The sequence below is a fragment of the Hippocampus zosterae genome, chromosome 4 (genome assembly GCF_025434085.1).
Source record: "Hippocampus zosterae strain Florida chromosome 4, ASM2543408v3, whole genome shotgun sequence".
Lineage (NCBI taxonomy): Eukaryota > Metazoa > Chordata > Actinopteri > Syngnathiformes > Syngnathidae > Hippocampus > Hippocampus zosterae.
Window position 1 is genome coordinate 5637901 of NC_067454.1, and position 21602 is coordinate 5659502.

At 44.2% G+C, this 21602-nt stretch overlaps 1 protein-coding gene across 4 annotated transcripts; it reads left to right on the top strand.

Annotated features, from left to right (window-relative positions):
• The first annotated feature begins 1594 nt into the window (after positions 1 to 1594).
• LOC127598910 (adhesion G-protein coupled receptor G5-like) lies at positions 1595 to 20593 on the top strand. Of its 4 annotated transcripts, none has more exons than XM_052062511.1 (16): positions 1595 to 1887; positions 1987 to 2053; positions 10823 to 10895; positions 11835 to 12112; positions 13093 to 13279; positions 13373 to 13418; positions 13658 to 13748; positions 14107 to 14232; positions 14321 to 14437; positions 14589 to 14631; positions 15137 to 15243; positions 15340 to 15455; positions 15565 to 15824; positions 15911 to 16010; positions 17027 to 17301; positions 18729 to 20593. In XM_052062511.1, the coding sequence occupies exons 3-16, from the start codon at positions 10832 to 10834 to the stop codon at positions 18878 to 18880; spliced, it is 1962 nt and encodes a 653-aa protein (XP_051918471.1). In that variant the 5' UTR covers positions 1595 to 1887; positions 1987 to 2053; positions 10823 to 10831; the 3' UTR covers positions 18881 to 20593. The 4 variants fall into 4 exon arrangements, with proteins under 4 accessions (XP_051918471.1, XP_051918473.1, XP_051918472.1 ...); XM_052062513.1 differs by having other exon boundaries at positions 1596 to 1887; positions 11853 to 12112; XM_052062512.1 differs by lacking the exon at positions 1595 to 1887 and having other exon boundaries at positions 1894 to 2053.
• Positions 20594 to 21602: the final 1009 nt, after the last annotated feature.

Sequence of the window (21602 nt, forward strand, 5' to 3'; positions counted from 1 at the left end):
TCAGTGCAAAGAATGTTGTACCTTGCCCTGCTGATGGCTCATCTATTAAAGTCTGCGCCTCAGTCACCTGGATGATGAGATTACTGGACCGCAAAGCCACTCGTCTTGCGCTGACTCCTGCGTCGTTCCTTCACTTCCCTCTTTCTCACACTTTCATTTGCGCTTTCACAGCTGAAAGGGCAGTTGTTATTCCGCCTGTGTACCCGCTGTTATCAGCCAGACGGCGGTTGGGCCGGGCTTCGTCGGCTGAGCCCACGCAGCCCAGATCCTGCTGCAGACGAGCCCACACCCACAAAAGCACACACCAGGTGTTCCCTCTTTCTTTTGTTTTTTGTGGGCGTTCGTTTAGTGGAGCAACCTGATATTAAGTGACATGTCTCCAGATGATGCCACCATAATCACATTCAGACATTACCGTGTCGGAATTAAAAGAGCAAACAAGAAAGAAAATGGTAATTCATTGTCGTGGTCAGTTCGAAGTTTGTCACTCAGAGCTGCCATAAAGTTAGCTGTAATGTTTGCCAGCCGCCTTTTATTGTCTCAGTTCAGGCTCATTCTGAAAGCAATTAGGAGAAGATGGAAAACTTGCTTTTTGTTCTGAAAATGAAAATCCCCATTATGCTCTAAGAAATGTAATGTAATCTATTATTTCATTATGTTGTCTGGTCTTCAGAAATTTCAGAAACAGCACCAAAAAAAAACTCAAGGAGGTAAGTTTTTGAGCAAACAGCTGGGGAAAGTTTCCACAAAAAAAAAAAGACATGAATTTGTGAGTAGCAAACCGTGAACTGGTGGGGCTTCGCTGTGCAGTTCATTCACTTTTCTTTCCAAATGTATGCAAGGTAGGTTAATTGAAAACACAAAATTTTCAATCGGTGTGAACGTGAGTATGAATGGTTGTTTGTCTTTATGTAACCAGTTCAGGGTGAATATTGGGGGGCCCTTGTGAAGGCCCTCCAGACCCCAACGTGCAGTATAACGTATAACAACGTGCAGCATAAACAATGTGCAAGGGGCGTAAAATTTAGCTGTGAACCTTTAGGTCTTTAACAAATGTTATTAAAAAAACAGCACACAACAATACCACAAATAATGTCTCAATGAGGGGTTTTCATACCGGACAATATTTTACATGATTACCAAAATACACGTTTTCTCACTGATCCACCACCCTGACAACAAACAAAACAAACTAAACAGAAAAACATAAATCAACAAAAGGTCCTCCAAAGCCGTTCAACGTTCCTCAGATTAAGACTTTGACCGTTTTGACCCGCTTGTTTGCTCCCTGTCTGCTGTGCAGCCGCACCTTTTACATCTTGACTCATTGATAGCAAGTTAAGTCGCACACGGATGTACAACAAAATCACTCCTGAGCTAGCCCTTCAAAATAAACGCATAATCTTCAGTGCTAATTGTAATTCATGCAATCCGCTGTTTTGTATTTCAAGCCATTAAAGTCGTGATAAATTTTAACAAACATTGATCATACACGAGACCACAATACCGCCCGAAGTTTTCCGCGTACGCAACTATTTATTTTGACAGTCTTAACCGGAATCTCTCTTGTATGTAAAAATTACGTGACAAAGAACGGCTCCACCTTGACACCTCGCGCCGGGCTGACAAGACTAACACGAACCCGGGTAAAGGCTCCATGTGAGTGGCTCGTCCACGCAGCCCGCTCGTTCTTTTCGTGACACTTTCCATTCCATAAAAGGTATTCGATAGACAGTACAGTGTTTTTTTAAATATACGCGAAAGAGAACAACAGGTGGACAGGAGTCGAGTCTCCTTTTTTTCCAAAATTTGTCCCTTAAACCTGTTCTGGCTTGTTGGATGAACTGAATCATCATTGGAGCGGGGAGAGCGCCAGAATCCAGCCGGGTATAATGTATGTTCCTTCTTTCTTCTTCAGGGTAATTTTGCTCCTCCCGGTGGATTTGATTTTTTTCTCATTTTCGGTTCTTTAAACCGCTTTTTCAGTGATTGTACGTGTGAAAACTCTTTGGAGTGTACTGGGGATTGACGACGGACTGTAGAACAGCCCTAGGTAAGACATTCGAATACTTTTTTTATAATCACTAGTTCTAGATTAATAAATGAAAACAAGTGCGATATTTCATGACGTCACTTTACCGAAAAATAAAATGAATATTCCGAAATGGTAAACAAATGCGTTATTGGAGTCATGTTTGTTTCGTTTGGTTTTCGAACCCCTTGGGGATCACAGTTGTTGGTTTACCGTTTTAATCATTATAGTGAAAGCCAGTTGTGAGTTTTTCAAACAGTGGGGGACCACAAAATTAGTTGATAACCCGCGACGATGTTTTTTTAATGTATACATTAATAGTTTGAACTCAAAATAAACTCCAAATTATGTTCAAGAAACACTTACGTCATTTCAAACTCATTTTACAACTTCTTTGAAATAAATAGCTTACAGGTAGTTTGATTTTGAAAGAATGCACAGGAAGTTCAAGGGCACAGACTTCTCAACGCATTAAAATACCACTTAATAATCTACTATTGGGCATTTTGTAATCCATCTGACTCAGTAATAAATACACACAATTTTTTAAAAATACATGTATGGGAATACATGTCTAACAAAAATAGATGGGCTATAACATCCGCTAGCGTTGAACAGCTAGTTCTGTAAATGCCTACAACTGTCAATAGCAATGTGGACCTTTCTCTGCATCATCTTGAGAAGTTTGCCAACCTGCTTTTTGCAAGGAGCATCACCTGCTTGTTGGACCTCGACTGGAAACTTAAATCACGCTGCAGTTCGCTGCCAAACTGCCTAGTTGTAAGCTATTATTCATTATGGTGAGTGTATAAAAATATAAGGATATGCACGAACCGGTGTGTTTTTCAGCAGATAGCTTTTAGTTAGGTTCCACAGGAGAATTTGCAAAGGTGGAATCACAAATTGGCAGGAATTCACTATTTACAGTCCAGTACTGTACATCGGGGTGCGTTATATATTCACACTGAAACTTTGGGGAAACCCAGAATTACCACAAATAACAGTTTTGTGACAATAATAGCAATTTTTTTCTTCAATTAATGTGGGTATATATGAAAAGGAAGGCACTTGAGTGTCATGTTAGTGATCTCATGCTGTGGTTTCCGTGCAGTGAGGCGCAATCAAAGGTTTTCACTCGTCACTGATGCAGTGAAGGTGTGAAATGTCCGCCTTGCACGAAAGTCTCTTTGGTGAGAATCTAAGGGCTTTCTTTGATGTTTTTGCAACACTTAAGTGGCCTCAACAAGGGGTGCTAAAACAACATAAGAATAATGTATGGGAATTTAGTTTTACCCGTGCCGTAATCCTCACAACGTCACAGTTTGCCCTCCACTTATTCACGCCCCCCCCCCCCCCGACCCCCATCTATATTTACTCAAAAACATAACCATTCACATTGTTTTGTCAGATTTCTAAAACACCCCAAAATGGCAGGCAGATGACAGTAAAGATATCATTTTAACCAGGCGGTGCACAAAAGTGGTGCACAGGTGCACTGAAAATCTGAAATGTTCATTCGATGATTCCAAGTGGAGGTGAGAGAAGAGGTGCACTTTGTTCCTGAACACACTGAAATGCAAATAATGCAACGGACGTGTCACCCACCACCTTTTGTGTTGACTCAATTTTGCATAATGAGGAATAGAAAGCCCCTCGATAGCACTTTAAACTGCCTGACCCCCCACCTAAGGTGACAGTAGAGGGTGTGTGTCTCTGTCTAATGAAGGCTTCATAAAATGCTGCCCTTTGTCCCTTCATGTGTTGTGCTATTGATTTATTCCCAGCCCCAACAGAAATGTCCACTGGTTCCACCTGCTCCTCCAATTTCCTTAGCTCACATCTCCATGGTGATAGCAAGAATGCAATACACACACACACACACACACACGTAGCCTAGGGAGCATTCCAGCCATCCTCTTTTATTTTTTTTCTGCAGGGACTTCACCTTGAGCCTCTGTTCGCGCTCATTCCCGCATTTCCTTACACTAAGCACTCTTTCAAGTGTTGCGAGTCCCCACAGGCCCACGGCGCAGGATATGAGAAGTTAAGATAAGTTTCCAGGCTGCAAAGCTAACTCGTCAAACCACACCGCGCCACTTGGCTTCTCGGATTGTGCGCGAGTGCAACAATGCCTGCATCTTATCTTGCACTCGCACAACATTGATGCGACGTGCGAATTTCTCACAGTGCAAGCGATAAAACAAAGTTTCCAGACCAGAATGATTCTTTTGCCACATGACCCCATGTGAACGGGCAAGGCATTTTTTGTAAGAAAGTGTTTCCAAAAAGCTCACTAACTGTTACTGTAACAATGGAGCAATGAGATGCACTGTGTAGGCAGGTGGCATTTGCAAAAATCAATGGATGAGCGGCTACTGTATTGACACGGTGCCTCCGTGCATCCTAAAGAAATCACGCATCCGAGAAGATATGTAAATCCACTTCTGGGATTTGTATTTCCGTATTATAATAACACTAGCTGGTTCGCCGCCCTCCGGGCGGCTCATCAGCTAGTTCCTGCGGAAGGCTGGTAAGGCTGGTAAGGTGGGCCTTTGGCCCACAAAAGTGTTGTTGCTTGGTTCAACTTTTTGTTCATCTTCATTGCTTATCGCGAAAATAAAGAGATGTTTAGCTCTACTAAATAACTAACAATTTCATTGCAATGCTTGTGGGTAGACAACATTTTTTCGCTAAGATGCCCGCGCGATCGTAGTGAGCCACTGCCTGAGCGGCGCAGCGGCGCGGTGAAGTAGGTACGTTTTGAAAAGGGACAGACGGCAGGACAGACCGCGTGCGGGACGACGCGCAATATATATATATAGATGATTCGGTACGACTCAGCGTTGCATGACAAAAACTTTTGTTGGTGTTTTTGTGGGTCTGGAATAGATCAGAATCAGAATCAGAATCATCTTTATTGGCCAAGTATGTAGAACACACAAGGAATTTGTCTCCGGTATAACACGCTGCACTAGTATCATCGTAAACAACAACAATAGATTTCCATTCTTTCCATGGAAAAAGACAATTTGAGATGAGTCTTGAGTTACGAGCGTGGTCATGAAAACAAATTCAACTTGCAAGTCAGGGCACCGCTGTACAATGAAAGCACATCATTGTTGTTTGCACTGTTTGACGCTACATAGCTAGCTTTATATCGAACAATGAAAGGGCGGCATGGGTGTGTGGGTGCCTTTTCACTCCACTCTCAAACAATCCGAAGTGGCCGGTGACCTCTGAGCCTCATTCACGCAAGCTGTCAGCACGGCTCAGTGGCGGCGAGACAACAAAGAGCATCGATTGTTTGCCCATTTACTCCTCCGTGCTCAGGCGCAGACACGCTCAAAAGGACGGGCCGACATGGATAAACCGATGCCGGGAACGTCTCTCACCGCCACCCGTGCATTTTCCTTCTCGGCTCGACGTCACGTATGTGCGCCGTGGCAGCCAGGAAATGGAAGCCCGAGTAATGCGACAAGGAAATTCTCAGGCTATGACTATACAAAAATTGTGTCCTGTTTATCGTCTTGATGTGATTTTACTCGACGCCGCCTTTGGTTGCAGTAACAAATTTGTCCTAACATGGGGTCCTCGGTTTACGATCGTCCCAACATCCGAGGGGTTGAAACTAGAAACAGTGCACTCTGAAACAGTCTGCTGGGCATCTTAAAGAGTAGCTGGTCACATAGCACAATAAGGCACACTCAGTAACCACTATACAGCGTGGTTTTTTTTTTTTTTGCTTTTATTATTATTTACTTCCCAAGGTCGTTTTCACATTGCAGTTTGTGGGTCATAATTGTAATTTTGAGCCTCATTAAAACACATTGAAGAGCCAAGCTGTTCATCACATAATTTTCCCGGACCACGGATTTTCTCCAAAAAAAAGCTTCTCTGGGCTGCATACATGCATGTTAACGTGGCCGCATCACACTTATCTCACCTATGCATGAGCTCCGTGCTAAATTGTGTCTCCTAGCTTCTCTTCCCCTTCCGTGACGCGCATGCTGTTAACGTCTGCCCTCGTCATCAAGATGACAACCCTCGGCTTTGGTGTTCCACAGCGTGAGTCATGCAGTCATCTGAATAGGAAGCAGCAATGCAAAAAAAAAACATTCTTACTGGAAAACACCTGACTGGCGCAAAGGTCAGAGGTGCGCGTCTTGTGGCACTTGAACCGCTACGCTGGTCACGTTTCAGAATGAGTGTAAAAACGCTGCGCGCGCCTGTTTCTGCAGACACGCATGAGTGGCCAAGTGAAAGCAGAGGGGGGAATTCTTGAGCTGAAAGGGACTCAAACAATAGTGTGCGCATGTGTCTTTGTGTGTGCTTCGGTCCGAGTGGGGGTGTCTTTGCGCATGCGTGTCTTTGTAGTTGTCTTTGTGCATTAGTGGGTTTCTTTGTGTGTTTGTGCTTGTGCGTGCATTGTGGTGTCTTTGCATGCGTGTGTCTCTGTGGTTGTCTGTATCTGTGTGTGACTGTCTGTTGTTGTGTCATAGTGCACGCGTTGGTGTCTGTCTGTGTCTTTGTGGTTGTGTCTTTGTGTGTGGTTGTGCGTGTGTGTGTGTGTGTGTATTGTCCTTATAGTTGTGTGTGTACATGTCTGTGTGTGAGTGTGTCTTTGTGTATGTCTGTCTTTGTGTGTGCATGTGTGTACATGTGTGCGTGTAGTTGTCTTTGTGGTTGTTTCTTTTGTGTGTGTATATCTCATGGGAGTATGTGTGTGTCTTCGTGGATTTCTTTGTTTCTGGGGTTATGTGTCTTTTATGTTGTGTTATTGTGCATTGAAGTGTGGATGTGTGTGTGTGTGTGTGTGTGTCTTTTATGGTTGTGTTTTCCATCCATTCTCCGAACCGCTTGATCCTCACTAGGGTCGCGGGGGGTGCTGGAGCCTATCCCAGCCATCTTCGGGCAGTAGGCGGGGGACACCCTGAATCGGTTGCCAGCCAATCGCAGGCCACACAGAGACGAACAACCATTCGCACTCACACTCACACCTAGGGACAATCGAGAGTGTTCAATCAGCCTGCCACGCATGTTTTTGGAATGTGGGAGGAAACCGGAGCACCCGGAGAAAACCCACGCAAGCCCAGGGAGAACATGCAAACTCCACACAGGGAGGCCGGAGCTGGAATCGAACCCGGTACCTCTGCACTGTGAAGCCGACGTGCTAACCACTAGACTACTGGGCCGCCCTGGTTGTGTTTTCGTAAATGATAAATAGTGTGTACTTGGACAGCAATTTTACCTCCACTTTGCTTCCCAAAGCACTTTGCAGAGCCCCACATCCATTCATGCGCATCTTCATACACTAATGGGAAGTGTGTGTCTTTGCGGGGGAGCTTGTGGTGTCTTTGTGGTTGCGTTCTTGTGCCTTCACGCGTGTGTCTTTGTGGTTGCGTCTTTGAGTAGGTATGTTTTCTGTGTGTTTGTGGTTGTCTTTGTGCGTGCGCTTGGGTGTGTTTTCGTGGTTGCGTCATGCTGTGTTCATATGCGTTTGTGTGTCCGTAGACTGTCAAAATAAAGTCAGGTGAGTTCAACATTTCCAGGCAACACATTTTGATAACATTTTAAATTTTGCTGTTGTGAAAATGGGGATTGCCGTATTTTACAACAAAGAAATATGTTTTCAGAACTGCTGTCCCTTGTGTTGATCACCCAGCACATTATTTTGGAACAAACAACTAGGTTGCTTTGTTGTGGTAAGAAATAGAAATGTGAAATAAAATAAAGCCGTGCTTGTTTGTTTTTACGCTGCACATCTGTCTTTGTGGCTGGTGTGTGTATGTGTGTGTTCGTAGTTATGTCTTTGTGTGTCCTTGTTGTTGTGTCATTTGGTGTGGGCTTCACAATTCATGACATTTCATTCATGTTCACAATTTGGGCTGCCGTGATTAAATGAACGTGATGGATGGCGATTTTAGCATTCGAAATGTCAATCAAGCATCGGGGGCGAATGCATGACTTCGTTTCACTGCTTAAATTACAAGCTGCAGGGACAGCCCAAAGTCACTCGGCAGCATCTGTTGTTGGACAGCTTAGATTTAGGGCAAATGGCAATAATGTAAACGCGTATGTGTCTAGTTAGCCCTTGGTAAAATGTATCTTTTGGGGGCAGTTGTTCCAAGAAGAGAGCAAAATGCAAATAGTGACGCTGCCTTGAAGCACAAAAGCACAATTCGTTACTGTGCTCGTCGTGTATGGGCACACAGGCACAACCCTCTTCCTGTGCCACGGGTGTGTCAAATATGGGAGGCTGCGCTTGTACACAGTAGAGAGTTGTGTCGCCAGGACACTGCTGGCTGTATGCTTTGGCTGGATTGACACGAATGTGCTACTTTCCTCAGTGCATCCTCTTCATCAGTGCACCGTCTCAACTAGAGCGTCATCCTCACGTTAAGGCTCACTCGAGAGTAGCGGAAGATGCCAGTGTGAGTCACCGGCTGGAGTTGGCACGAGACGGAGCGATAGGAAAAGCAAAGCGGTTAGGCAGTCCGTTTGTTTGTAGTGACGCAGGAACCGATGGTGCCTTGCTTTTCTCCATTTCATTTGATTGTCGTCTTTTCGCTCCTTCCTACCGACTGCTGTCAGGCTGCTGAATAAAAAATAATAAAATGATGTGAAAAACAATTGTAAATAGCACAGCCACCTTATCCATATTTATATTTATATTGCACTTAATTGAACGGCGTAATGCAAACACTTTGTTTTTCTTCTTTCTTCTTTCTACCCACAATCTTGCTGCTGTATAACCGTAAATTTCCCCAGTGTGGGACAAATAAAGGATATCTTAATCTTATCACTCTGAAATCGCATCTAATTAGGGCCCGAGCAACAGGCAGAACGAAGTGCCCCCTCGGGACGAATCCATTCATCTTCTGCACGGTTTTCCCTTCAATCTTTACATGCTTCCATTACGTCAGCTGATTACCACAACTACACTGATGACGCTCAGATCAACGTGTCTTTTATCCATCCATCCGTCCATTTTCCGATCCGCTTTATCCTCACGAGGGTCGCGGGCATGCTGGAGCCTATCCCAGCCGTCTTCGGGCAGTAGGCGGAGGGACGCCCTGAACAGGTTGCCAGTCAATCGCAGGGCGATTCAAGTTAAAAAATTATCATTTAGGGGTATTTGGGGGGCGTTTTTAACACAGTGACGGGTCATTTTGACCCAAGGACAACAGGAGGGCTAGAGGGCCGCCAAATGTGCCCGCGGGCCATAGTTTGGGGACCCCTGGTTTAAAGGATCATACAAGGTTCTCTGGCCTTAAGCGTGGTTGAAAGCGGACTCCCCTCTTTAAATATTATCCGTCATCTTGTATGATATAAAATAACCAGAAGACACTCAAATTGGGAAAGTTGTATTCAATGCAATGTTATATCGTTAAAGGGTGTACCACATACGCACTTTAGCCAGAATTCGTATGGCAATCAAGTACGTTTAGGCAATATCTGAACAACGTGCATTCACCGGTGCCTGTTTATCACCCTGCGGCAGGTGGACTTGACTTGTCCGATTATCAAGTGTGCATTTCAGGATACGTTGCTAATAAACAATGAAACTGTCTGGCTGCGGTTCCACCAGTTCCTGTCTGATGCTGTCGTAGGAGAGCAGTAGCAATCACGTGCTCCAACAGCATGCGAGGCCGGCAGCCCCGCAGACTTTTTGTCCTCTTTAAAATGTGACTTTCTAGACCGCAAGATTGTCTGAGTTGGAGTAATTTGCAGGGGAAGTGTTTCGTTTGCGCATACGTGTGGTTGACTCGTCATCATCACATGATATTATCCATTTTCCGAACCTCTTGATCCTCACTAGGGTCGCGGGGGGTGCTGGAGCCTATCCCAGCCGTCTTCGGGCAGTAGGCGGGGGACACCCTGAATCAGTTGCCAGCCAATCGCAGGGCACACAGAGACGAACAACCATCCACACCCACGCTCACACCTAGGGACAATTTAGAGCGTCCAATCAGCCTGCCACGCATGTTTTTGGAATGTGGGAGGAAACCGGAGCACCCGGAGAAAACCCACGCAAGCCCAGGGAGAACATGCAAACTCCACACAGGGAGGCCGGAGCTGGAATCGAACCCGGTACCTGCATCTGCACTGTGAAGCCGACGTGCTAACCACTGGACTACCGGGCCGCCCACATGATATTAAATGTGGGGTTTTTTGAGGGGGGGGGGATATTAATGTAACTAACCATGCCCAGTTTTTCAAGGGCCAAGGAAAACCATAACTGCCATCTAAAGAATCTCATTGGAATTAACCCCCCCACCCCCCACCCCACCCAAATTTGGTCTGCCCGTGTTGACGTTTTCTCAGCCTTGTCACTTTCCCCGCTACATTTCTCCCCGCGGAGGTCTGTCCATTTGTTCCGCTCTAGTATTTCCTGAAAAGGCCCCTGTCAGTCTCTTCGCTGCGGTAGAAGAAGATAAACCTGTCAAGGGGTTTTAAAATAAAAAGGAAATCGTTGGAGCGTGCGTGCATGCGTGCGTGCGGGTGTTCAAGTGGAAGAGTGTTTCCATTGATAAGACCGCACTGTGTGTTTTGAGCGTGAACTCTTATATTCCTCGATAGCGACGTCAAGATAAAAACGTAGGCCAAAGGATAAGAATCGTATCGTTACAAAAACGTTATTCTGTCAAACCTGTGCAGGCTCCAGATAAGGACGTGATGTATTAGGAAGGACATAGAAGGAATTCAGATTCTATTGTCCGCGTCGCCGTATGTCGCTCGTGAGCTTTATTACTTGCTGGATTGGACATTTTTTGTTTTATTGCGTTGCAGGTTAGACAGATGGAAGCCCCACTTGCTAAGCGTCTGGCGGGATTGTCCGTCGTCATCTTCCTCCTCTCTCAAGGTAAGACATCCTCGCACTTTTTCAGTGATGGAACTCACTGAGTACATTTTTTTTTTGTTTCTGTAAGTAGTTTTTTCAGGTGGCTGTAAGACACAACCTTTTTTGGGGCTGACATGGGGGGGAAAAACCCCACATACAAGTAAGGTATATTTTTCAGTTGTGATCATGAGCTGAAGGGCGGCCCGGTAGTCCAGTGGTTAGCACGTCGGCTTCACAGTGCAGAGGTACCGGGTTCAATTCCAGCTCCGGCCTCCCTGTGTGGAGTTTGCATGTTCTCCCCGGGCCTGTGTGGGTTTTCTCCGGGTGCTCCGGTTTCCTCCCACATTCCAAAAATTTGCATGGCAGGCTGATTGAACACTCTAAATTGTCCCTAGGTGTGAGTGTGAGTGTGAATGGTTGTTCGTCTCTGTGTGCCCTGCGATTGGCTGGCAACCGATTCAGGGTGTCCCCCGCCTACTGCCCGGAGACAGCTGGGATAGGCTCCAGCACCCCCCGCGACCCTAGTGAGGATCAAGCGGTTAGGAAGATGAATGAATGAATCATGAGCTGATGTGTAATTTTTGCTACTGGTTCCACAATGTTATCAAAGCTCTGGGAATGTGTGATTTGGGGAATGTGCATAAAGGTTTGAGCCAATGTTAACTGGCTCTTGATTTAAAAAATAAAACATTGAACATGCAACATTGCGCAATGTTATCAAAAGGGGTGTTGTACATACAGTACAAATTCATTTTTACTCATTATTTTTAACAGCGGTTACTAAAGTGGACAGCTTATCAGGTTACAGGGTGCATGAAAGGGTTGCATGCATTTCAGAGTCTGTGCTTTTTACCTAAAGTACTGCAATTGAATCAGTACTTGTACCTTTACCAGAGTTTGTTTTTTACACAACTATCTTACTTTGGCCACCTTTTGTTTAATGTGAACCTTCACATTCAGTGTCATGTCGCCACATAGTGTCATGCGACCGAGATCTGCACTTTTGCGGCACCTGGCGGCACGGCAACCATCCACTGAGCCTAAACTTCGACATCTCACCCGGCTGTGGTCAGATCATCATAGCGGCCGATGAAAGCTCGCTGGCTGTCCGCGGGCAGATTGCAGCGCAATGCAGGCGCTCCGGCACGCACCAGCTCATCCGCCAGGCGCTCGACTCGGACGGGCAGAGTCGCTTCTGCTTGTACTGGGAGCCGCTTCAAGACCAGTTGAAGTTACAGGTAACTGGAAGGGGCTGGCGATGACATCATTTTCGCCATCACAGTTGTGTATCTGACATGCATTATATTGATTATGGGTGAGCAAACCGTGGCCAGTGAGAAATTTGGTGTGGCCCCCTGAAAATTCACAAATGCTCAACCCGTATAGTTTTGGGTTTTTTTTGTTATTGTAAAGTGTCCTTGGGTGTCTTGAAAGGCGCTTATGAATAAAATGTATTATTATTATTATTATTATAAAAGTGCTGAAATATTACAGTTACAAAGTAGCCATATTTTTCCAGAACATTGGTTTCTTTTTTTTCCTTTTTAAAAAAAAAAATATCTCAAATAATTTAGACCGAGGGCGGCCCGGTAGTCCAGTGGTTAGCACGTCGGCTTCACAGTGCAGAGGTACCGGGTTCGATTCCAGCTCCGGCCTCCCTGTGTGGAGTTTGCATGTTCTCCCCGGGCCTGCGTGGGTTTTCTCTGGGTGCTCCAGTATCCTCCCACATTCCAAAAACATGCGTGGCAGGCTGATTGAACACTCTAAATTGTCCCTAGGTGTGAGTGTGAGTGCGAATGGTTGTTCGTTTCTGTGTGCCCTGCGATTGGCTGGCAACCGATTCAGGGTGTCCCCGGCCTACTGCCCGAAGACAGCTGGGATAGGCTCCAGCACCCCCCGCGACCCTAGTGAGGATCAAGCGGTACAGAAGATGAATGAATGAATGAATGAATATTTTGCGAAAATATTCCAAACCCCTGTTTAAGATCAGAGGATACATCTGCCTTGTTTTGAGTCGTTGCGTGTCAGTGAAATGGCCACATGACTCATTCCACATTGTTTTTTTTGTTTTTTTTTATTGTCATCATTAACAACATCCTGAGGCCTGATGATCAAACGTACAACAGACTCACCAGAGGATGCATACCACACATTCGCAAAAAAACCCCAAACAAAACAATAATAAAATCAAATAAGACTCACTGAAGTTGTTGCTTAGGTGGGCATGAGGAACTTCACGCTTTGCTGGCCCAGCGGCATGCCCGACTCCTGTTGCACGTACTTGTCGTACGGCTCCAACGCACCCGAGGCCACCTACGGCATCTCAGACGGGCTCATCGAGAATGACACCGTCACTCGTAAAACCCTTACGGCCTACACCTTTGACGGGACCGCTGTCAAATGCGGTGAGATACGGGGAGGGGGCATGTTGTTTATCGATCATTATTCAAACCTTTACAATGGCATTTTTAAAAAGTCTTATTTTTGTGTTTTTGTAGCCACCTTCTGTTCCCAGCAGAGCAGTGGAGGCGCCCAAGTCCATGTGTAATTTCCTCCCTCTGTTTCCTTTTAATGTGTCTTTTCAATTTAACGTGGCAGCTATTTTAATGTCAAACCACTCCCCTGTATGATTTACTTGAATAGCTGAGCTGACAAAAGGTAAAAAAATATATATATAATAATAACCTGGCGAGTACTGATAAAAGCTTGGGAAAAATCTGACTTACTGCTGGAATGACGTGAAATTAAGTGTTGTTTGTGTGTGTATGTGGTTCTGTGCCTAGGACTGACCGGGCTTCTGTGGAGGCCCTGTGTGCCCTCAGCTCAGAGGTGGAGCTCAAGGATGGCTTCAGAGGCATGAACATCAACTCGCCTGTGAGTCAAACACACAAAAATAGAAGTAAGAGCTTGATGCAACCGTGGATGTGATGAGAAGATGCACAAAGTCAGAAAACACGCTCATGGGCTGTTGTTTGATGTCGCACTGTGCCACCAGCAGATGTGACGCATCCTCCCCTCTGTACGATAGCACCACCTGGTGATTAAAATGAAATTGCAGCCCGCAAGTTAGCCTCATGACAGCTTGTCACTTTGTAAATTCATATTTATTTTTGATATTCTCATCTTCATTTTGACTTGACTATTGTTTTTATAACAGTGTCATATTTAAAAAGTTCTTACTGTTTTTTTTATTACCGTAGTTAATCATATTTCTGTTTATTTTGTTTTCCAGCGTGTGAAAGGCATTGCCCCAGAGTCAACCACACCCACCATTCACCTTCCACCGGCTTTGAAGCAAGCTGCCAAGAACAATAGCAAAGTTGTCTACACCTTCTTCAAAAACAACTCAATTTTCCAGGTGAGTCCCAGCAATAAGACACCATCATAAACTTTACACCAGTTCAGTACATAACATGGTGCTGCTGTGCAATGTGCGCGTGTTTCAGGAGGGTCTCAAGGAGGTAAGGGTTCTTGATGATGTGGTCGAAATCTCCGTGGGTAACCAAGTCATCCAGAACCTGACTGAGCCAATCAGGATTGGCTTCCATCATGATGTCATCCCTGTAAGTTTTGTGTGTGCGTGTGTGTGTACGTGTGCGTGTATGTGTGCGTGTGTGTGTACGTGTGCGTGTATGTGTGTGTGTGTGTGTAGTGCCTGCAAAGTTAAATCATAATAAAACGTGATAAAAGCTTTTTTCCCCACCTTCATTCCAGAAAACACATTCAAGGACATGCGTCTCGTGGGACACTCGCAAAGGTGGGAGAAGGATTATCACTTCATGCGCTGTATTTCCTCAAACAGTGGCCTCCCTCTAAGGGTGGCTTGATCAAGGCCTTACCTCAAATTGTGTTTTTACTTCAGAAATGACCTTAACATGGCATGTGATACCATCATGTGTTGAAGTAGTTGGCTGTCTTTACCAAATTGACATAACGGTAATGTTTTAATTATTAATCATTTGTTTTCTTCTGCTGATTTATTATTATTTCATGATAATTAGACACTTAAAATCTCCCAAAATGCAGTGACATGTGCTTTTATTGTTGTTTTTCTTACATAAAAACTTAAAAAATAATTTTTAGATATAAGGAAAAAAAAAATCCAACATACAGTGTATGCCTTTCTAATTCAAACTTTTGAGAATAAATAAAGTCATTGAAATCTCCTCCTACACCATTTGAGGAAATATGGAATCGTTTCCCAATTTCTTCTTCTTGAATGATGCAGAAGAAAGTCTTGAGTGTGGATTTTGTGTGTATAGATCCGATGAGGGTGAAGTGGTCAGTGGAGGGTTGCAAGACGCAGCAGAGAGGAGAGAAGCACACCGACTGCCTCTGCGACCACCTGACCTACTTCACAGTGCTGGTGGTGAGTCATGCACATACATGTACAACATACATCCACGAAACTACCGTATTCGTGCCGACTTGCAATACTTAGAGACACTTCTGCTTCCAACAACAGCAACTGGAGCCTCGCCCCGTGCGCCATCTGCTGGCTCTGACTGTCATTACATCTCTGGGCTGCGCCACATCTTTCGTTAGTGGCATAGCTCTAATCGTCTTCCTCTGCAGGAGAAGGTCATTTTTACAACAGAACATTAAAAGTGGCGTGTGAGAAAGATACATGAAACGTGATCACCCCCCCCCCCCCCCCCACCCCACCCCCACCCACCCTGTCCTTCAACAGGCGAGCTAAGGATCCGTCCACTCCCATCCACCTGGGCCTGGCTGTGTCGCTCACATTTCTCAACGTGCTCTTCTTCTTCACCGGCGTCCTGGCCAATGTAGGAGGCCAGGAACTGTGCGTCCTGATCGGTGCGGGCCTTCATTACGCTCTGCTCAGCGCCTTTTCCTGGATGGGTATTGAAGTGTTCCACACCTTCTGGCTGGTCTACGTGGTGTTCAGACCCTCCCCAAAACTTTACGTGTGGAACGTGGTCGGCTTCAGTAAGTGTCCGTGCTCGCTGGCCTCAAAAGATTGCTGGAAAAAAGAGGTTGAGTAATATTTTAAATGCTCCATAATTACATTTCAGTTTTGCCTGCCATACCGGTCGTTATCCTGGCCAGGGTTGATGACATCTACGGCTTGAGGGAGGTGGCGTCCAGCGAAGACGAAGACAACCCATTCCTGATGTAAGCTTTGGTTCAGAAATATCAAAAAATGTGAAATATATACAGTATATACAGTGGTGCCTCAGTATGCAAATGACACAAACGTTTTGGGAGTATTTTCAGATACGAGCTATTCAGCAGATTTCGGGCTTTTAAGATAAGATAAGATAAGATTTACTTGAAAGCTTCAACTTAAGATGTGAATTTTGTATTGTGGCTGCAAATTTTGCATCACCCTAAGAAGCAGTTTAGCAGATAGAGAACATTTCTTCTCAATAGGCTTCAGGATATTTAATGTTCATTCCATTTTCCGAACCGCTTGATCCTCACTGGGGGGGGGGGGGGGGGGTGCTCAAACCTATCCCAGTAGTCTTCGGGCAGTAGGCGGGGTACACCCTGAATCAGTTGCCAGCCAATCACTATTTAATGTCAATTCCTGTTATGTGTATTCAGTCAAACTAACCGCAAAGCAAAGAAAAACATGTGTATTTAAAAAAAAAGAGCAAACATCTTTTCCCTCGTAATAAACCTGAATTCTAACGTTTACTTCATGAAGTTTGGTTAATTTATTTCCAACAGCATATTTGCTTTATTTCATAATATTTCTCTTGGCTGCGCTGCTTCCAATTGTGTACGCTAGATTTTGTTTCCTGCAGGTGCTAAGTACGTGACAACTGAGGCAGAGCGGGAAGTGAGTTGTAACAAAGCAAGCTTCCTCTGTGTTGCCAACTTGACCACCTTCCAACCCATCAAGCGACATATTTTTTTGCTATGCGTTAAGCAACAAATGTAGTGACTTTTTGTGATGTCATTGGAGATTCTGAGACTCCCTCCAGAGCAGGAGATGTCCCCCTTCATGCTCCCGGACTGTAATTGAATGGCATGTGTGAAGCCATCCATTTCTCCTTCTCTCAACACCCGTGCCGCCCTACATAGTGATAAAAGAGGACTACATCTGAATGTGTAGATAGGATGTCAAGAGATTTTTTTTTGTCCCTCATGGGCTTCCATCATTATCTCATTTTTCTTGTGTCCAGGTGCTGGATGAAGCCCAACCCCACGGCTTTGCTGGCTCACCACCTCACCAATACCACCATGCTGGCCTTGCTGGTGTCAGCAGGCCTGGTGATGCTCCTCCTGGTCTACCGAGAGATTCGCACCCGGGACGAGTGGCAAAACAACCGCGTGGCCTTCCTCAGCATCTGGGGCCTCAGCTGTCTGTTCGGCACCACCTGGGGTCTGGCCTTCCTCGACTTCGGACCTTTCTCAGACTTTATCCTCTTCCTCTCCTGCATTCTCAATTCCTTCCAAGGTATTATACGAAAGGAGGCAGGATTGGGACTGCATTTGCTCTTTTTTTTTTTTTTTTTTTTTTTTTTACAGGAGTTCCAACTAAATATAGTCAGTCATGAGTGTTCGTGTTGCTCAAAGGGAGCAGCAGGCTATTGTATCAGTGTGGGAATGCCCCGTTGAGAGAGTGTAATCGAGACTCGCCATGCCATTGGCGCCTGGCAGAAGAAAGGCTACTTCCTGTCATGTGCTTTGACACACTAAAGCGCAGCATTGTATCCATTCTAAATGGGGATATGATAGTCCTGCACTACTTTGTCTATGGTGTTAAGACCCACAAAAAAGTCTCATGCTTGTAAAGACACAGGAGGTTAGCCATTTTGATTTGAAACAGCCTGTCCCTTTGGCCAGAATTAAAAAATTGGCAGATAAGGCTGCAGAAAGTTGCGCAAAGTCACCCCCCAAATATGGTTTTGCTTTCCAATGTGAAATTTCGTAGGTATCTCTATCATGAGTAGACACACAAAACAGTCTTTGGCGGTCAGCAAATTTGGTTGAAAGGAGACGATATAGTTTGATCTTGGCCAGACATGCTGAGCTTAAGACCGCTTAGCATGTTTTGAAAATTGGTTCCCCAAAGCCAGTTCAACTTGGCATCGTGAAACTTGGTAGGGATGCCTATCATAAGAAGACCCACAAAAAAAAGTATCACACCCAAAAAGACACAGGTGAGCCATTTTGGTTTTGAAGCTGCCATTACAGGTTCATTTTGGCCCGACTCAAATTTTAGCTCGACGGCGGTTCTCAGAATATTTTGAAACTTAAGTCCGCAACACGGCGGCCCGGTAGTCCAGTGGTTAGCACGTCGGCTTCACAGTGCAGAGGTACCGGGTTCGATTCCAGCTCCGGCCTCCCTGTGTGGAGTTTGCATGTTCTCCCCTGCGTGGGTTTTCTCCCACATTCCAAAAATATGCATGGCAGGCTGATTGAACACTCTAAATTGTCCCTAGGTGTGAGTGTGAGTGTGGATGGTTGTTCGTCTCTGTGTGCCCTGCGATTGGCTGGCAACTGATTCAGGGTGTCCCCCGCCTACTGCCCGGAGACGGCTGGGATGGGCTCCAGCACCCCCCGCGACCCTAGTGAGGATCAAGCGGTACGGAAGATGAATGAATGAATGAATGAAAGTCCGCAACACCATTTTCACTCAGCAACTGGAAATTTGGGGGCCATGTCGATCAAAAGCAGAGCCACAAAAAAATGGGTCAGCCATTTTTGTGTTTTTTTGTAGCTATTGCGCGATGTACTTGAACACACATTTGTCCGCTAGATTTTTTTTTTCCAATACTAAAACTTTAACCACATCTACTAAACAGATGAGTGAACCGTACCTTGTTCCTGGATTGTCATCTGACTTTTCCCTCTGTCCTGAAACCGCTGTGTTTTCTGCAGGCTTCCTGCTGATGCTGAGGTTTTTCATGCTGGACTGGATGCGCAAGCACGCGGTGAGGATCAAAGAGTCACCTGCCAAGGTTTGTCACATGCCCACGTCGCCGTCCACCATAAGTCAGGAACCTCTGGAACCGCTTTGTCCCCGTTCTTGAGGCCTCCCTCGCTTTATTATACACAAACGTCACTCAGGTAAAACCGCCTCCATGCCGGCCCGGAGCCTGGACCTTCCTAGAACACCTAGACTGGCTCTAGTTGTATATGTTGTATTTTTTTGTTTTTAACTTTAAACTGGAAAGTAATGATCAAGCTTTATTTCCAGACAGAGGAAAGAAAGGTTACTGCACTGGTATTTCCTCTTGACTGTTTGATGAACCATTTCTGCATTGGACCTTAGCTATTTTAATTATTTTTTACAGTTTTCAAGTAGCACTTTAGCTCTTCTGTTTTTGTATGACATGCTTGTGTGGGAAAGGCTTGATTGTTCAGTTGACCGTCAACCTTTCCTGCCTGAATTATTTTTGATTTGAAACACAAAGCTGTTTATCCTTTGTCTCCGTTTTTTTTAACTCACACAACTCGGAGATACTGCACATGCCTTCCTGTTGGACACAAATGCTGTATTCCCCTGTAGTGACTGGAGATATTTACTGAACTGCGGTGAATATTGGGTGGAGGCCTTTAGTTTCATACTGGACAGCCTGCGGTACAAAAGCCCCATTTGAAATTGTTTTGTTCCTCGGTGACAATTATTCTCGGGGCCAAATAAATTGTCTCTGGGTTTTTTTGTTTGTTTTTTTAACCATCTAAAAAAAAAAAAGAAAGTTTTAGTTGGCCACATGGCTGTACATTTGCTTGGCAATTTGGTGTCATGAAGTCTTGCCTTAAAAGACACAAATGGCAGACTACCTGCAATAACATTTAAAGTGACATTTAAAAGTCCTTCCAAGCTTTGGCTTTACAGATGCCACATCTGCTCTGCAATGTGTTGTGGTTAAAAGACCACTGGCATCCGATGTTAGTGTGCAGGTAATAACAGTCACCGCAGTTGTCTATTTAAGGTGCGGTGTCTATTACAGAAGAGGCCACTGTTTGAGAAATTATGGGAGACAGGCACAAAAGTTGACGGTCACGTTAAAAGGGGGTCAATGATGTTAATAATGAAATGTTTGCCTCTTTATCATGTATTCATTCACCAATGATTACGATGAAAGCACAAAATGGAGGTGACTGTTTTGAAAGAAGCCCCCAAATGGAGCAAAGACTTTGAGAGTACACTTTGCTCGAATATGAAAACAAACAAGTGTTTCACATGACATGTTACACAACAGGAAATGTTCATTGGAGTCATCTGCTTTGTATTGACACCCTTGTTAAAATCGTTTCTTTGGTACACCCAAAATGTGAGTTTAGTCATTTTTAGTCTGATTAGTTTTAACATTACTGTAAATGCACACAAAAAAGGAACAAGAATAAGCCCAGCAGAAATAAGATGTTTTTGTTTAGCGTTTTTATAGTATTTGTCCCTCTTTTTTTTTTTTTTTTTTTACTTTTCCAAACATTAACTATGAACCATGACATAAGAAAGACATTATGTTGAAAAGTCTTGTTTTGTCTTGTAAAAGTGACACATTGAAGTGCTGGTGTGTTTTTGAAACAAATCCTGATTTTACGTTAAAATTAATGTGACCTACCAGCAACTAAGTGAATTATTAGCTACTGTGATGTTTGCACTTTTTTATCTCTGTATTTACCACGTTATTGTTATTCAGGTTGTTGTGTATATTCGTTTTTGTTGTTTTTGGATGTACAGTAAATGGAGCGTGAAAAGAAATCATTTTGAGGAATAAAAACTCTCATGAAAGTGTGGCGCTTGTCACAATTGTGTTTCCTATGAAGTATAAAAGTTGATCTTGCTTCCTGGAATTGTCATTGACATTGCTGACTTGACAGCAACCTCTGAGCGAACTTAAGTGTGTTATTTTTACCCCCTACTTTATCTACACTGTCAAGTATAGCGGACATGCTGTGATAAAACTAACCCCTAACTCTCACAAGCACACACATGATGGCTGCCAAGGCTTCCAAGTCACCTGACTGTGACCTGAAGAGCAACTTTGAGTGCAAAATGGTCCTGGGCTTGATAAGTGGATGCTAACACAGTGTTTTGCACCACCTGTGACACTTTGCACCAGCGTTATAATTGCAATGGCCGCCATTACTTGGCACCCTTGATCATTGCAGGACTACTCTAATTATTTGCCTTTTCTTCACATGGTAGTAGCAGCTATCTTTTATGCAGTACTACATATTTACTCAGACAGTTGGTAAAAAAAAATGTAGACACAATTATAGGATACATCCACACATAGCCATTTTTAAGGGGGGGTCAAATAGTTAGCATCAATCGGATTCTTGTCTTGTTTTTGACTGGCAGAGTGCTGACAAGGAGAACATTCAACATTGTCACCAATTTGACCTCCTTAGCTCCACCAAAGCATGATGAGCAACTCATATTTTATGCTATGTACTGGAATAGTATTATAATTTCTTAATCTAATTTGTTAATTAATTACTTTTATATTTAATACTTTTATTACATCTTGAATATTTGCCTAAATTTTTATTCATATTTTAAAATTTTGATTTGATGAAAAATAAGTTGTTAATGAATTTATTATTGCAAGTGATTATTATCATTATTATTTTAGCCATTGATGTATTTATAGCGTGTAGCCAGGCAGACCTAAACCGCAACTGCCCTAATGACCAATTATTTTATGTTTAATATGTATGTTTCTTTGTTTAATGATTTACAATACAATACAATACATGCTGATTTATATAGCGCTTTCACAACAGCGACAGCTGTAACAA

What these genes read in the sequence shown, in the direction of transcription:
- LOC127598910 (XM_052062511.1), top strand. Translation starts at nt 10,832, where the DNA reads ATGGAAGCCCCACTTGCTAAGCGTCTGGCGGGATTGTCCGTCGTCATC. An exon ending in CATCTTCCTCCTCTCTCAAG is followed by an intron (nt 10,896 to 11,834) that starts GTAAGACATCCT and finishes CTTCACATTCAG; the next exon opens with TGTCATGTCGCCACATAGTG. An exon ending in CGGGACCGCTGTCAAATGCG is followed by an intron (nt 13,280 to 13,372) that starts GTGAGATACGGG and finishes GTGTTTTTGTAG; the next exon opens with CCACCTTCTGTTCCCAGCAG.